Below are 17,408 nucleotides of genomic sequence, written 5' to 3' on the forward strand. Positions count from 1 at the left end.
ATTATAAAAAAAATTATGCCGAAAATTGTTCACGGGCCAAAGGTGTTGACATCCAATTTCTTTTTTTTCTATTTTTTCCAATTTGAACGGTTCTAACTTCCCAAGTAACTCTCAAATATTTATTTTAATTCTATAAACATCTAATTAAATATTGGTAACAGTCATGAGGATTTGTGAAAATTGAAATTCAAATAGTATCTAAAACTCTACAAATAGGAGTCTAATGTTCACTTATAAGACAACACTATTTATATCCATTAGAGCACTTGGCTATAAATATATCAAAATGCTTGATTATTCCACATAGTTATTTCCAATATTAGGAGAATTCCTTAGTGCTTGAGATAGATAGGGATAAATAAATTTTTGGACAAATGTTGTAAACTTCGCTCAAGTTGGTAATTCCTAATGCTATTTACTTTAATTGTGTAAGTGAGAGTGATTTTATTTCAATGTTCTTATTGCCTGGTATTTCTTCTATTGTTCATCTTGTCACCTTTCTTCTATCCCTTCTTGCTATAAGAGTCATATTTTTTTCTACCTACTTTACTTTATTATTTTATTTGTAGCTCTTGTTATAAAGTTGTGATTTCTTCTATTACATCTTTTTATATTTACCTCCACTATTTTAGTAAAGTTGTAAATTATTTAATCAATCAATATGTCTATTGTAATATTTTGCATAGCATTATTTTTGTTTTTCTATTCTATTATATATTCTCAAACAATCAAAACTATTATTTCATTTTTAATAAAAGTAGAAACTATGGATCCAACTTTAAATGATGATACGATATAAATTTAATAAATTCTTTAAATAAATCTATTATTTGTATTTAGTATGAAATAATATGGTATAAAAATGAATTTTTTTAATAAAAAATAATTTATTAATATCGAAAGTATTCCAAAAGTAATTTTGAAAACGCAAAATTCTAGATCAGATTTTTTTCCTTTTTTTCTAAATTGAGTTGAGATATTTTGTGATTATGATTATATGTAAAAGAACACGTGTTAGGTAGAATGGGCCCACCTATCTGGTTAATAGCGCGTTTGGTCCAATACTTTTACGTGACCAGGCCTGGGTCCGATCCGAGTATTTTCTCGAGAAAGGCTTTCAAAGTTTTCTAGATCTTTTCTTTTCTCCTCTAGTGGTAGTGGTGGAGTTTGTCATCAACCATACTACTTTTCCTTCTTCTCCACCAGACCAGTTTTACATCTCTATCTCTGTTCCTCTATCCGATTCCGTCCATGGATCAAAGCTACGAGTACGACGTATTCATCAGTTTCAGAGGTAAGGATACTCGGAAGACCATACTCAGCCATATCGTTGAACGTTTAGATCGGGAGAAAATACGTGCCTATACAGATCACAAACTTAAGCCAGGAGATGTGATTTCGCCTACTCTTCTCAGAGCGATTGAGCAATCCAAACTTGCCATTGTTATTTTTTCTGAAGGCTATGCTTCTTCGGCGTGGTGTTTAGATGAACTCAATCACATTTGCAAAGAGAAAGGTGAAAATTCAATTATACCCTTTTTCTATAAGATAGATCCTTCTCAACCGCGGTGGCAGAAGGGGACGTATGAAACGGCACTGCACAAACACAGAGAGCGATTTAAAGACGATGACAGAGTTGATCAGTGGACCGATGCTTTGACAACTGCAGCCAATTTATCTGGGATGGTGTGGAGCAATTATCGGTAATGTATATTTTTTTTTTCATATCACTAATTTATATTTGTAGGAATTTATATTAGGGATAACTCGAAAAGTACCAGATTTTAGGATTAGTTAATCAAAATTAGCTACTAATAACATTTAATTTGATTGAATATTATCCCCTTTTTTTAATTATATTCTTCCTATTACTCTTAAAACACTAATAAAAAAAAAATGTAAAAATCTCAATATTTTCCTTTATCGTGCTATTTACTTTCTTCCTTAAATAATCTTCTACTTCTACTAGGTCAATATGAAATAAAAGAGATATAATAAGTATGTTAATAAAATATTATGTATTAAGGTCAAAATCTAAAATAATTAGTGAAAATGAAAGAGATTCTTTTAAATTGGGGCACCACGTCTAATTTCTACTTTATATTATAATTTATAATACAATGTGAATGTGAAGTTATAAATTTTATTATTCTTTTGTATATAAGAATAGGATGTTTAACCGCCTATATCACGATGATCGTTACTTATTACATTACAACTTACATATTCTCTACATCATTTAAATATATGAGAAATTTGTAAAAATAATTTTTTTTTAATTTTTTGCTTATTTTTTATAATTTTTTACAAAATGCTTTTGCCTAAATTTTTTGACTATTTATCTAAATTTTTTTATAAGTGTTTGAATTTTTCGATTATGTTAAAGTTATTTTACCAAATGACTCTTGTCCTTAAATATATTTTATTAATTAAAATAAAATAAAATAATTGGAAAAGAAAAAAAATATAATAAATATAATAAAAGGGAGAGAGAAAGCATATAAAGAAAATAAACTAATAAAAAATTATAGTTGTATTTGGTAAAATTTTTGTTTTTAAAAATAAAAAATAATAAACGCGTTTGATAATTTTTAATTTTATTTTTTATTTAATAATACTAGGTGTTGGTTTGAATAAGAGAAGAAAAAAAATCGAAAACGATTTTAAAAAAAATTTGAAAATAAAAAAAATACTATTTTCAAAATTTAATAAATTTTAATTAAAATTTTAAAAAATAATAAATAAAAATAAAATTACCAAACCCATTTTATGTTTAATTATCAAATTTTTAATTAATTAAATAAAAATTATTTTTTCTAAGTGTTACCAAACAACACTTATATAAAAGATATGTAAATGTAGCTATGATTCAGTTAGAGTTTGTGTATAACTATTATAAATATATGTATAAAAGAGTTGATGAAAGATGTTTTTGATTAATGTTAGCTAAACATTATAGAGCATTTGTATTATGAAGACCCCATTGAGATTTGGGAGTGTTCTTAGGTGATGTAGTATAGAGAATGCTACCTTCCTTCAAAAATATTTTATTCATATTTTGAATAGAAAAATTATTGAAAATTCCCTTACATAAAACATTTAGCTATTTAAGTGTATTTTGAAGAAGAAGAAAAACATAAATGTTGTCATAAATATAGATAACAACATGTTTAAAATTTATTCTACTAACAGGGAAGGAATAATTATCAATCTTATTAAAGGCTTACTATTATCTTTTCTTCTCATCATGGTAGCTCTGAAGCAGAATTGATTGACGACATTGTTGAGCATGTTTTGGATAAATTGAAGTTGAACCATACATCACATTCAAGTTGTGATCTTAGTCAGACTGTTGGAATTCATGAGCATATTAAATATATTGTATCTCGATGCGTTGATAACAAGCCTACTAAAAATTACCAAATCATAGGAATATGGGGCATGTTTGGTATAGGCAAAACAACCATTGCTAAGGCTGCTTATGATCGACTCATATCCCAGTTTGAAGGTCACTACTTTCTTGAAAACGTTAGTGAAAAGGTGAAAACACAAAGATTGAGTGATTTGCAAAATGAGCTCTTTGCTCGGCTTTTAGGAGAAGAAAGCCGAAACTTTGGAACATCATCAACTTTTGTCAAAGAAAAGCTTTGTCGAACAAAGGTCCTCATTGTTCTTGATGGCGTCGAAAATGAGAAGCCATACAATGATCTTCTGTCGACAAAAGATATTCAGTTTGGTTCTGGAAGTCTAATAATTGTGACTTCAAGAAGTGAACAAGTGCTTAAGAATATCAAAGCTAGCGAACAATACCATGTTAGAGAATTGAACGAAGCAGAAGCCGATCAGCTTTTTGATCTGCATGCCATTGATGAAAGCTCTAGTATGTCAGAAGATACAGAGATGTTGAAAAAGAAGGTAACGGATTACGCTAGTGGCATTCCGGAGGCACTTGTAAGTTTGTGTTCCCATCTTAGTCGTTGCACCACCATGGGAGAGAAAGAAGATGTGTTGGAGAAGATTAGATTATATCCAGACTCGAATCTTGAAAATAAGATGAGAGCTTGTTATGATCAACTAGATGATGCTGAGAAGAAGATATTTCTTGATATTGCTTGTTTCTTTACTGACGAGGATAAAGATTTTGTTGAGAGAGTACTTAACGGCTGTGATTTGTTCCCCAAAATTGGAATCAAGAATCTTATTGCTAACTCTCTTTTATATCAAGACCAGAATAAGCTTCGGATGAATAAATTATTACAAAGGATGGGTCGAGAAATTGTTAAGAAAGAATCTGATAATATGCTTGAAAATCGCAGTAGGTTATGGAATGCCAATGAAATCCGTGACATACTTCAAAGTGATATGGTAAGCATCTTCAAAACTATGACTGCTACTGCATATTTTTTTAATTTTTTTTCTATATGCCGATGTGATGTGATGAGGTGCTCTGCCTAATTATGATAATTTATTATATTAGTATATTTGTTATAGGAAAGTGATAAAAATATGCGATGACTAGCCATGGTAAGGCCGGCCCAAATAGGATTGGGTTCTAAGAAATTTTAAAGATTAGTTTGTATGAAGTTTCAAAAGGTTTATATTTTTAAAAATAAATTTTAAAAATGGGCCATTGGGCTAAGGGGGCCTAGGCGTGGGCCTAGTCCGCCTTAACTAAGGGTTGGCCCTGGTCATGTTGTTAGAGTATCTCACATCTAAAGTTTCTAGAAACGTTATACCATTCCATTTATGACTAATTAGTTTTGAAAGAGATTCTCATGTTTTTTTTTCCACATTCTTGATTATACTTTCTGTTTATACTTGGTTCAGAGTTGTTGTATTTCTTACTCTCAAGATCACAAAACACAAGTTAGATAGGCAGATTCTAACAATGTATAACTAAAGAAATTATGCACAACAGTAAGATATGAATCAAAGAATAAAATGGACCAATACACAGTAGGATTATACTGGTTCAAAGACTAGTATCCTAGTCTTCTACATCCAGTTTTGGAACATCATCATGGAGGCTTTTATTGATCATCAATGGAGAAAACATACAGTCAAGTGTGGCTGTCCAACAATCACTCAAAAACTCAGTGAAACACTCACTCTCTCTCACCCGAGCAATTCACTGTCACAACAGTAGTGAATTGCTCAATACAGTAGCCCAAAACCCCACTCTTTCTCAACTCTCCTCTCTCACTTTCTTGATCTTCTCTCTATCTCAATCTTGGAGCTTCTCACTCTTCTCTGTGTTTTATGAACCGTGTATCTAACCAGCCCCCCCTAGGAATATATATATAGATATCAACACATAATGATGACTTGGAGTTATGGTTAGGCAGCTGATCCAAAAGCAGTTAAGTTAGTTGAATATTGGGAGGAATAAAAACCTACAAATTCCACTTTATTCCTTCCGAAAATTCAACTGAAAAGATTGAGACTTCTCCATGATGGTGTTCCTTAAATATATTATTAGTTCCCAAGACTAAGCAAGTTTAGGCAATGCCTAAACTTACTTACTGTCAAGATCTTAGTACCAACATCAGCTGGGTTATCTTCTGTTTTTACTTTATCCAAGTTGATAGTTTCATCCTCAATTTTCTCACTTATCCAAAAGAGCCTAATATCAATGTGTTTACTCTTCTCATGATACATAGGGTTCTTGCATAGATGAATTGAAGATTGGCTGTCCGAGTACACCTTAGCTTTACCATTCAGCAACTTTAATTCTTGTAAAATGCCTTGCAACCAAATAGCTTCCTTAAATGCCTCAATAGTAGCCATGAATTCTGCCTCTGTGGTAGATAGAGCCACAACGGATTGCAGCTGAGCTTTCCAACACACACAGTTCCCATTTGTCATGAAGATGTAAGCAGTAGTGGATCTTCGAGTGTCCTTGTTTGAAGCATAATCAGCATCCACATAACCTGTTAGTTCAAGTTCCTCTTCAGCTCTTTTGTACACCAAACCATAATCCCAAGTTCCTTTTAAGTATCGTAGAAGCCATTTGAGAGCTTGCCAATGTTCTAATCCGGGATTTGACATGAACCTACTAAGAACACTAAGTGCATGTGCAATATCTGGTCTAGTACTAACCATTATATACATTAGGCAACCTAGAGCCATTGCATATGGAACTTTGCTCATTTCTTCGATTTCTTCTGAGTTGACAGGACACTGTTCTTTGGACAGTACAAAATGACCTCCTAAAGGTACTGAGGTACTCTTGGCATCTTGTAGATTGAACTTTTGGACCACTTTCTGAATGTAATTCGATTGTTTCAGATACAATCTTCCATCTCTTCTGTTTCTTGTAACTTCTATGCCAAGAATTTTCTAAACATGACCAAGTTCCTTCATTTCAAACTCTTGTTTGAGTTTAGCTTTCAGCCCTTTAATTCTTGCTTTATCTTTGCTCAAGATGAGCATATCATCCACATAAAGCAACAAGTATACTGCTGTAGATAGATTCAGATTTTTAAAATAAAGGCAATGATCAAAACCTGACCTTGTGAACCCGATTGTCTTCATATAAGAGTTGAACCTTTTATTCCACTGTCTTGGGGATTGTTTCAAGCCATATAGAGATTTCTTGAGCTTGCAAACTAGTTCTGACTTGTTGCTTTCCACCTGAAAACCAGGTGGTTGTTTCATGTATATCTCTTCTTCCAAATAACCATGTAGAAAGGCTGTTTTGACATCAAGTTGCTCCACTTCCATGTCTTGATGTGTTGCAATGGAAAGAAGCAGCCTTATTGTCTTGTACAACGGGAGAGAAAATTTCTGTGTAATCCGTGCCTTCCACCTGAGTAAAGCCTTTGGCTACAAGTCTGGCTTTAAATCTCAGTGGTTCAGCCTCTGTCATTCCTTCTTTCACCTTGTATATCCACTTACATTCAATTACTTTCTGGTTTGGAGGCTTAGCAACAAGTTCCCAAGTTTTGTTCTTGTCAAGTGATTCCATCTCTTCTCTCATAGCTGCAGTCCATTTGTCTTTGTGTATCCCATTTACAGCTTCCTCATAGCTTACTGGTTCGCCTGTTTCTGTTTGGACAGCAGCTAGAGCATATGCTATTAAGTCCACTTCTGCATATCGGGTTGGAGGTTGTATGTCTCTTCTAGCTCTATCTCTAGCAAGTTGATAGTTAGAGAGATCTTCTTGGTCATTTGAAACCTCTGTTTCCTCTTCTATTTCCTCATTCCCAACATCAATTTTATTCAAGTTTCCAGCTGATTTTTCGATTTCTGTCTTTGTCATTTCTTTGCTTCAAAAAACTACCCTTCTCGGGGATTAAATGAGGAAAATCATGTTCATTAAATATCACATTTCTTCCTATGACAATCTTAAGTTTTCTTTTTTGGTCAATACATATCCTATATCCCTTAGTATATCCCTTAGTGCCAATAGCATAACCAAGAAAAATACCTCTAACTGATCTAGGCTCTAATTTATCTTTGGATTGATGTACATACGCTGTACAACCAAACACTTTGAGATGTTTAAGATTAGGCAACCTACCATACCACTTTTCAAAAGGAGTTTTTAAATCTATAGACCTATTCGGGCTTCTATTTATCAAGTAACAGGCTGTAGCTAGTGCTTCTCCCCAAAATGGTTTGCCTAAACCAGAACTAAACAATAAACATCTCACCTTATTTAACAAGGTTCTATTCATTCTTTCTGCAATTCCATTTTGTTCAGGAGTGTTAACAACAGTTCTATGCCTAGTTATGCCACAATCTTTACACAAAGCATCAAACTCATTATTTACAAACTCTAAACCATTATCAGTCCTAAGTGTACTAACTTTCAGATCAGTTTGGTTCTCTACTTGAGTTTTCCATGCTTTAAATTGATCTAAACATTCATCTTTAGTTTTCAATAGGTAAGTCCAAACACATCTACTAAAGTCATCAACAATAGAAAGAAAATATTGTTTACTCGAGTGTGTAGGCACTTTGTATGGCCCCCATAAATCAGTATGGACATACTCAAGTATCCTCTTTGTGTTGTGCTTTGCGGCTGTGAACTTAATCTTGTGCTGTTTTCCCAAGATGCAGGCTTCACAAAATGGTAAGGCACACACCTTTAGCTTCTTGATTATGCCCTAGTTGTGCAGTTCCTTTATACCTTGTTCACTGATGTGTCCAAGCCTTTGGTGCCAGATTTTCATGTCATTTTCTTGACTTCTCACCATTTCTGCTTCAGCAACTGAAACTATCTCTCCATCCAGCACATAAAGACCATTTATTTTCTTGCCTTTCATGACCATCAATGAGCCTCTTGTAATCTTCAAGATTCCCTCACTAGATTTGTAGCCATAGCCTTCATCTTCGAGAGTCCCAAGGGAGATTAGATTTCGTCTAAGATCTGGAATGTGCCTAACATTGGATAGGACTTTGATCTCTCCATTGAATTGCTTGACAGCCACTTTGCCAATGCCCACAACCCTGCAAGAAAAATCATTTCCCATTAACACTTTTCCACCATCAATAGATTTATAATCAAAAAATGACTCTTGATTTGGACACATGTGATAAGTGCATCCAGAATCTAGAATCCACTCCCTGTTTAATGAGGTTTCTGAGATGGAAAAGAGTTCTCCATCAGATGAGTATTCTTCACTTCTTTCGGCAATGGCAGCTGCATCTCTCTTGATGGATTTCAGCTCATTATTGTGGTTGTTGTACTTGTGTTCTGATTTTTGGTCTTGGTGCAGTTTGGAATGGCCTTGTTGCTCCTTAAATTGTAGCAAAATCTCTGTATATGTCCTGGCTTACCACAGAAAAAACATTTTCTGATCTCCCTTTCCCAAGACTTGGATCTTGAATGGGAATGATTATTTCTTGATGTGCTTCTCCTGGATGTTCTTCCTCGGGCCAAATACACTTCTTCCTTTCTTGACTCTTTTTCCAATTGTAGCTCAAAATCCTTAGATTTTAGAGCACGAAGAACATCTTCCAATGAAATTACATCTCTTCCATATTTGATAGCATCTTTGACCTCTTGATATGCAATCGGAAGTGATCTTAACAGTATGATGGCTTGGCTTTCCTCATCCACTTTGTGATTTATGTTTGCCAAACCTACAATAATCTCATTAAACTTGTCAATGTTATCATCTAAAGAAAAAGAAGGGTTCATTCGAAAACCATATAACCTTTCAAGCAAATTAATCTTGCTTGATATTGAAGGCTTCAAGTACAGCTCTTCCAACTTATCCCATACTTCTTTTGCTTTAGTCACTTTGGTCAACTTTCTCCTAACATTGTTAGATAGATGCAGAATGATAGTGTAGTAGGCCATTTCTTCCATTTCTGCAATCTCCTCTGGTTTCTTCTCGGACAGTAGCTTTTCTTCTCCAAGAACCTTAGCTACTTTCTGCTGCACAAGTATGCCCTTGAGGCTCTCTCTCCACAAGGCAAAGTCCCTTGTTCCATCAAACTTTTCTAACTCAAATTTTGCCATAGTTGTCATGAGTTCTTGGAGCTTTCTTGATCAATCTTGCAGCGGAAATTTCTTTGATCTTGAGTCTGAAACTTAGACCGAAGAACCTGGCTCTGATTTGTTGTATTTCTTACTCTCAAGATCACAAAACACAAGTTAGATAGGCAGATTCTAACAATGTATAACTAAAGAAATTATGCACAACAGTAAGATATGAATCAAAGAATAAAATGGACCAATACACAGTAGGATTATACTGGTTCAAAGACTAGTTTCCTAGTCTTCTACATCCAGTTTTGGAACATCATCATGGAGGCTTTTATTGATCATCAATGGAGAAAACATACAGTCAAGTGTGGCTGTCCAACAATCACTCAAAAACTCAGTGAAACACTCACTCTCTCTCACCCGAGCAATTCACTGTCACAACAGTAGTGAATTGCTCAATACAGTAGCCCAAAACCCCACACTCTTTCTCAACTCTCCTCTCTCACTTTCTTGATCTTCTCTCTATCTCAATCTTGGAGCTTCTCACTCTTCTCTGTTTTTATGAACCGTGTATCTAACCAGCCCCCCCTAGGAATATATATATAGATATCAACACATAATGATGACTTGGAGTTATGGTTAGGCAGCTGAACCAAAAGCAGTTAAGTTAGTTGAATATTGGGAGGAATAAAAACCTACAAGAGTCAACCAGATTTATTAGTCCTACATCAAAAGAAAGATATGGCAACGAGCCTAGTCAAATTAGCTATCAAAACAAAGAGATTACACCCTTAAGTCTTACAAAACTCTCTTAAGGCTTGAAGAACTTAGCTCACAAAACACTCTGATTTTATTCCACACTCTTTCTGGTTCGCTCACTAGAACACTAGGTAGTGATCAATCCTAGTGAACTAATAATATAGTTAATTATTTGTAAGAAAATTTATATTATTTCTCTTTCCATTATATTATCAGGGAACAGCAAAAATTGAAGGAATATTTCTTGACATGTCGAATTGTGATAACGTGGTGTGTGTAAGTCCTACAGCCTTCTCAAAGATGCGACATCTGAGATTAATCAAGATTTATAACTCTAGCTCTAAAGAGTGCAAAGTGAGTCTTCAAGGACTTGAATCACTTCCCAGTTCACTTATATTAGTCTACTGGCATGCATACCCTATGAAATCATTGCCATCAAACTTTGCTCCAAATCATCTTGTTGAACTCAGCATGCCATATAGCAAGCTGCAGAAACTTTGGCCACTTGGCCTGGTTCAGGTGAGTTTTTAAGTTTACTGTTATTTCCTTTACTCTAATGAGATTTTTCAACCAATTGATTCTTCTGTTATTGAATTTAGTGAATGAAGAAGTATAACATTCTAACTTTTTCAAAATATTTCTGCTTTTGTTTGTTACAGCATCTTGGAAACTTGAAAAAAATCAATCTAAGCCACTCAGAGCAATTGACTCAAATTTCACATCTTTTTGAAAACATCGAGATTATTAATCTTGAATGTTGTACACGTTTGGTTGAATTGCCTTTAGTTCCCAAAATGCTTACTAAGCTTACTTCTCTGAATCTCAACAATTGCTCAGCTCTTGGGAATATTTTAGCACTTCCAAGAAACATTAAAAATCTAGAAATGAGAAGATGTGAAAAGCTCAACACTCTTCCAAACAATATTGGTGATTTGAAAGAACTTGAGAGTGTTAACCTTTCGGGTTGTAATAAGTTGAGCAGATTCCCAGGAATTTCGAAACCGATAAATCGTTTGACTAATCTTATATTAGATAGAACAGCACTTGAAGAACTACCACCCTCCATAATTAATCTTCCTCAGCTCCAACTATTGAGCCTGAATATGTGCCGATTGCTTCAAGTACTCCCTGAAAGCATCTCAGGCTTAGACTATCTTGAAAAGCTCAGCATTTGTCATTGTTCAAAGCTTAAATCTTTACCAAAGCTTTCTTCATCTGTGTCGTGGGTTGATGCCCGGTTCTGCGAAAAGTTGGAAAAAGTTCCGAGGTCAAAGTTACTCACCGTAACAAGCAATGACATTGATTACACGGAAGGCAAATTTGCATTTTATAATTGCCCAAACTTGGATCAAGAATCTCACGAGAACTTGATGTTGGAAGCACAACTTCGAATTCTTCGCAGTGCAGTAAGGACAAGAGAAACTGTAAGTCTCTCCCTCCCTTTTCTATGTACAGAGTGTTGCTATTTGTGTGCCAAATAATATATGAGGTGTTTCATATGATTAGTTAACTATATTTCATAATACTTATTAAATTTAAATAGATGGAATCCGATATTTGATTGCACAAATATTGTCGTACTACCTAGTGGTGTTGGAATTAATGATGTCTCTTAGCAATTCTCATGTACAAAATATAGTATTTGTCCTTAATTTTATGTTTATTATAGTAATATATTATTGTGTACATTTATTCTATGATATTTTTTTAAATATTTATATTATTTATATTTTTAATTAATACAGTTAATTAAAGTTTGTGTTTTACTGGTTGCTAGTTGTATGATAAGCTCAAGCTTTTGCGTTTCTATATACGTGGTTGTTGCAGGGACAAAATAAGTTTCCAGTTGAAGAAATATGTTTACCAGGGAAGGAGGTTTCGGATTGGTTCAGTTATAATAACGAGGGAAATGAAATAAATGTTCCGCTCCCCTGGTCTTGGTGTAATCACAAGTTCTTGGGTTTTGCTTTCTGCGTGGTCGTTGAATTCTGGGACTCTTCTTGCGATTCTGATTTCAAACTCTTGTGCAAATCTGAGTGCATATTCCCTGGTGGAGAATTCAGCGATAGATGGCGTCGCATTTGGACTTGGCAGTGCAATTACAGTGATCCAGATGATGACGACGATGATAGAAGTGGTAGAGTAAAATCCAGTCACATCTTTATGTTTTATGAACACGGCAGCCACAAGTACTTTGATTTCCAGACACAGTCACAGTGTAATGGAAGCTCATCCGCCACCGCCAACGATGGCAGCAGCAGCAGCCGGCAGAGCCACTACTACAATGGCAGCAGCCCCTCCGCCACATTTTCTTTCCACCCAGAAGACTACGCAGAAGAGTTTAGCACTTGCCAAGTGAAATATTGCGGTGTCAAGCTTCTCTATGCTGAAGATGTCCGCCTCGCTCGTCTAGATCGTAATAGTATCAACAGACGACTACGTAGGGAATCGGAAATTGTAGAGCAAGAAATCGTACAATCTCAGATGAGCATTGATACAAACACATTATACGCTGTCCCTGTCCCTTCCATAAATACTCATTACATTACACAGTTAAGCTCCGTCGACTGCTTTGAGTTTTGCCCCAACTTCGGAGGTAAAGTTTCCACTAGTCTCTCATTTCATCTACTTGCTACATACTTATCAAGTTTACTTAAATAAAACATATAAAAATGGTTTTTACAAAATGATTTTTTTGTCTAAAATTCTAGTAGTTGTAAGAATTTTTGAATTTTTTTGACCGTGTGTCTAAATTATATTAAAATTATGCTAGAGTGCAAAATAAATTTAATAAATAGCTTATTTATTTTACTAGTAATTGAAATAATACATGTTGATTTCAAAATAAATATTTAAGTATGTTTGACAATCATTATAGTAGTAGACTCAACTTTCCAAATAGCTCGTCTAAAAAAGAGAATTTCTATAATTATTAAAAAAATTGTTAAAATTATCATCTAATCATTCATTTTAACTAATTTTCTAAAATTGAGTTTTTTTTACATTTTTTATTTTCTTCTCTACATTTATAGATTTTTAAGAATTCTCTTGAATATTTATTTTCCTTTTTTTTTTCTCTTTCCAAATTTATTAGTTTATTTAATTAATAAATATGTTTAAGGATACAATATTTAAATGATGTAAAGAAATGTATAAAAAATCTAATATATGGTGTATTGCAAAATTTTGATGTAAAATAAAAAAATTAAGATTTTAATAATGTATTTTAAATGATAGAGTAAAGAAACTACTAGGAGTGTGAACTTATATCGTTAACTTTTGTGCAGAAATTTGCGATTGTGTACTTGGTAAGAGACCTAGGTCTGTCAACGCTCGTTCGTGTGGGTCTTGCAGAGAGATGAGGAAAATGATGCAGGAAGTGCAAGAAGATATACGCGAACTGACTTTAAAAATGGATACAATTTCACAATTTGTAACTCATCAAAATCTCAATAGGGTGTCTGAACCTATCTCCATTTGATTTTTTTTTCTTTTGCATTCATTTTGGTCAATTAATGTTGGTTTTAGAAGAGCATAGTTTTAAATAAAATTAGAATGCGGCTATTAAACTCTTCTTTAGGGAAATTTACACCGAATAAGAGCACTTCTAATAGATGAGTTAAAATGTGTTATTCTTTATAATATAGAGAAAAAATAGTTAAGTAGTTTTTCAATGGATGATGTAAAGTTATATTTTTTTACCTAAATGAATAATATTTCTCTATATGTAGTGAAATATTATTCATCAAGCTATAAATATGTTATTATTTTTTTATAAACTATTGTATATATAGATATATGAGTGTGATTCTATTATATTTAATTATTTTATTTCTTAAAATGAATAAAATATTTAAAAAAATATAATATATAAATGATGTAGAGGAAAAATAGAGAAACAGATGTATGGTATAATATAAAAATTTTGATGTAAATTATAAGAATGTATGTTTTGGTGATATATTTTGTAATACACTTTCTTTATAATATTGAGCTAAAACTCATAAAAACATCTTCCTTCAGCTCCTTTATACATATATTTATAATAGTTATGCACAAACTCTAATTAATCAATATCTACATTTACATATTCTTTATATAATATTTTAATATTTTTTTATAACTTTTCTCTCTCCATTTAGTATATATTTATTATTTCTTTTTTCTTTTTCAATTCTTTTATTTTACTTTAAGTAATAAAATGATGTAATATTTAAAGATATAATATTTTATTTTATTTTAAAGATATAATATTTAAATGATGTAAAGAAATAAATGTATGGTATAATGTAAAACTTAGAGGTAAAATAGAAAAAAGTATGTTTTGATGAGATATTTTAAAAGATGGAGTAAAGCACTCATTGGGAGTGCTCTAAGACATTATTTGGTAACAAATTGCATAACCCAACTTATCGGTGAAGGAGGATGCCTGACTGGGGACGCGATCCTAGTCCTATCAGGGCAGATTAAGCTAGGTCGCGGCCGCTTTGCTCTACCATCCTCCGCATCCTGTGCTCGGCGGTCTGAGCGGGGTGCAGGACGGCTGGCCGGGGCGGGCTGTCGTCGCGAGCCCTCCCCGGATCTTCTTCGCGAGCTTCTTCGAGCCCTCCTGGGTGCACTCGAGGGCGGAAGTGAGCTAGGAGTTGAGGTCCGGACCGATCAGCTGAATTGCTGCTCGGCCCTAGGAAGTTCCTCAAATGCAGTTTCTTGGTGGTGCGACGAGGGAATAGAATTCGATGCCAAGGTTCTAGCCGACTGACTAGGCCTGGACCAGTTACCTTGGCGGGACTTATGAGTCCTACCATGCATCTTTCCGACGTTAGCGTCGGTTGTAAGAGGGGGTAATCGGGCCAACACCTCTTTGATCTGTTTGTTTGCTTTCGCCAACTGACTCCTCAACTGTGCATTTTTCATTTCTACTGCCGTGTAGAAATCAGGGTTCGGATTGGGTGGCCGGGGAGCCGAACTTCCAGTGTCGTCTTGGCCCATTGGATGCTTGCCCGGCCGCTGCTGAACCTCAGGGTTCTGCTCATCGGATATGGCGGCATGGCGGGCCTCCTGCCCATCACGTTGATCCGCCTCGTTACCATGTCTTGAGTGAGTTACTACCATGGTTGGGTTTTTACGATAGCACCAATCTGAAAACTCTCAATGAAAGCACGAAACTGTTGACGTGGTTCTTCGGCAACAGATAATTATATGAATAAGGAGAGGAATTAGTGCTAAATGATGGACCGTAATAGATGAATGATCTCAAAGGAAAATTATAACTCGAATACTTTTTTAGGTGGTTCAAAGGTTAAAATCCTTCTAGTCCACCAGCCAATATTATTGATATATCTCTGATCTTCCTTACAAAGTATTTCTTTACAAATTAGAAGCCAACCCTTTGTAACTCCCAGAGTCTCCATATTTATAGGGAAAGGACACCTAGGGGTTGGCAAAGGAGGTCATCCCGTGACCTTCTTACCCATCATGTCAATTCTGTGAGATTCATGATTAATTCCTAAAACCTGACAATGAAGTGTGGTCTAATCAATAGGTAAGGGGGATAATGGGCCGCATGGCCCAAACCAATCGTGGGGTGTCTGAACACGCACGTTTATGTTGCGTGTCCGAGAATTCAGGAATGGATCAGACACGTGATGTCTGATACATGCATGTTTACATTGCGTGGTTGACTTTATAAAGAGTCGGAGGTGTCAACTCAAGCTCGTACCCCGAGCTTGATGTCATCTCAACTCGTGGTGTCCACACTGCTGATCCGATGCCTTGGTAATCTCACAACCTTTGGCTATCCCGAGCTAAAGAGGTAGAAACTTGTAACAGCAGCTCCGGGTAGGTGGCTTCCACATGGCTGATAGAATTATGCCATTTTCCAGCTCGTAAATAACTTGTGGATATTTAGGGCGTACAGATACATACTTGAAAATACTCTTGAAAAACACTAAAATTGTAACGCCCTACTTCCTTAGAGCCGTTACTAAGTGTGTTTAAAATCGTGCTTTCAACTCGCTAATCGAGGTTTTAACTCAAAATGTGTAACTAAGCCATAATTAAAAAGAAGACATTAGGGAAAGTAGTTTTTCGCAACTAATTATAAAAGTTTACACTTTGGATCCCAAAACATGGTTTAGAAAATATTTACAACATAAAACTGATCAGAGTCGACTAAACGACAAAATCTAAGTTTGTTTATAAACATCTCCCAAAATCCTCTAGCTGTGACAGCCAGGCTGGCCGAACATGTACACGCCGCCTCACGCCAGCTGTGCTCATGGTGTTGGAAAAACTTATACAGGATCTTTATTTATTTTCATGTATATCTAATATTAAACAAATTAATACGAGATAGCCTAAAACATGTTTCTAAAATTGAATTCAAAGAAAAACAAAAATTAGAATACTTACAGTACACGCAGCGGAATTAAAGAGTCCTTCCTTCAGTTTCTCTAACTCTTGTATCCTCTCTGTCACAGAGTATTATCAAGAAACTGAACCGATCTTCTATTTTCTTCACGATCTTCCAATGTATCCTTAGAACCACCTAGACTAGTGTGGGCAATTCTCAACACATGAGATAGATATAGAGAGAAGAAGAGAAAATAACAAAGTGGCTTAGAAAAGGACTTGTGTTTAGAGAAAATATAAAACTATCAGAAAATCTGACTTGTGACTTATCTGTCGTCTCTAAAATCTTCTCTCTAAGCACTCCTTTTATAAACTCAATTAGGCCATTTAATTTAATTAAAAAATCAATAAAATAATAGCAATTTTGAAGCCCTAGGTCGAAATTATCATGGGCTATAGGCCCGTGAAATTTCTCATTTGATTATAAGCCCATTGGACTTAAAATCAAGGCCTGTATTATTTTTTATTGATTTAATTATTTAAATCCTTTATCAAATTAATTATTTATAATTTGAACCTTGATTTAAATTTATTTATTAATTTAGATACCAATTTATCTTAATTAATAAATCTGCAATAATTTATCTTTTCTTCTCAAAATTACACAACTCTGTGAAACTATCCAAAATTGACCTGGTCAACTTTGATAATTCTAATTGATAATTAAATCAATTAATTGAGACTATCTAGATGATTTTATCCAAGGTACAATGGGGACCATGGGCCTATGAAATCAAGCTCCAATAAGTTATCATAAATCTAACAAATAAATTTACTAACTTATTAATTCCTCATGACT

General features: G+C 34.2%; 1 protein-coding gene across 2 annotated transcripts; it reads left to right on the top strand.

Annotated features, from left to right (window-relative positions):
- The first annotated feature begins 1,090 nt into the window (after positions 1 to 1,090).
- On the top strand, positions 1,091 to 13,823 carry LOC133824697 (disease resistance protein RPP2B-like). 2 transcript variants are annotated; one of them, XM_062257661.1, is made up of 6 exons: positions 1,091 to 1,703; positions 3,255 to 4,365; positions 10,415 to 10,717; positions 10,858 to 11,622; positions 12,026 to 12,794; positions 13,486 to 13,823. In XM_062257661.1, exons 1-6 carry the CDS (start codon positions 1,252 to 1,254, stop codon positions 13,677 to 13,679), a joined length of 3,594 nt encoding a protein of 1,197 aa, XP_062113645.1. In that variant the 5' UTR covers positions 1,091 to 1,251; the 3' UTR covers positions 13,680 to 13,823. The 2 variants fall into 2 exon arrangements, with proteins under 2 accessions (XP_062113645.1, XP_062113646.1); XM_062257662.1 differs by having other exon boundaries at positions 1,570 to 1,708.
- Positions 13,824 to 17,408: the final 3,585 nt, after the last annotated feature.

Source organism: Humulus lupulus, chromosome 3 (assembly GCF_963169125.1).
Source record: "Humulus lupulus chromosome 3, drHumLupu1.1, whole genome shotgun sequence".
Taxonomy (NCBI): domain Eukaryota; kingdom Viridiplantae; phylum Streptophyta; class Magnoliopsida; order Rosales; family Cannabaceae; genus Humulus; species Humulus lupulus.

What these genes read in the sequence shown, in the direction of transcription:
- LOC133824697 (XM_062257661.1), top strand. Translation starts at nt 1,252, where the DNA reads ATGGATCAAAGCTACGAGTACGACGTATTCATCAGTTTCAGAGGTAAG. An exon ending in ACATACTTCAAAGTGATATG is followed by an intron (nt 4,366 to 10,414) that starts GTAAGCATCTTC and finishes TTATATTATCAG; the next exon opens with GGAACAGCAAAAATTGAAGG. An exon ending in CAGTAAGGACAAGAGAAACT is followed by an intron (nt 11,623 to 12,025) that starts GTAAGTCTCTCC and finishes TGGTTGTTGCAG; the next exon opens with GGACAAAATAAGTTTCCAGT.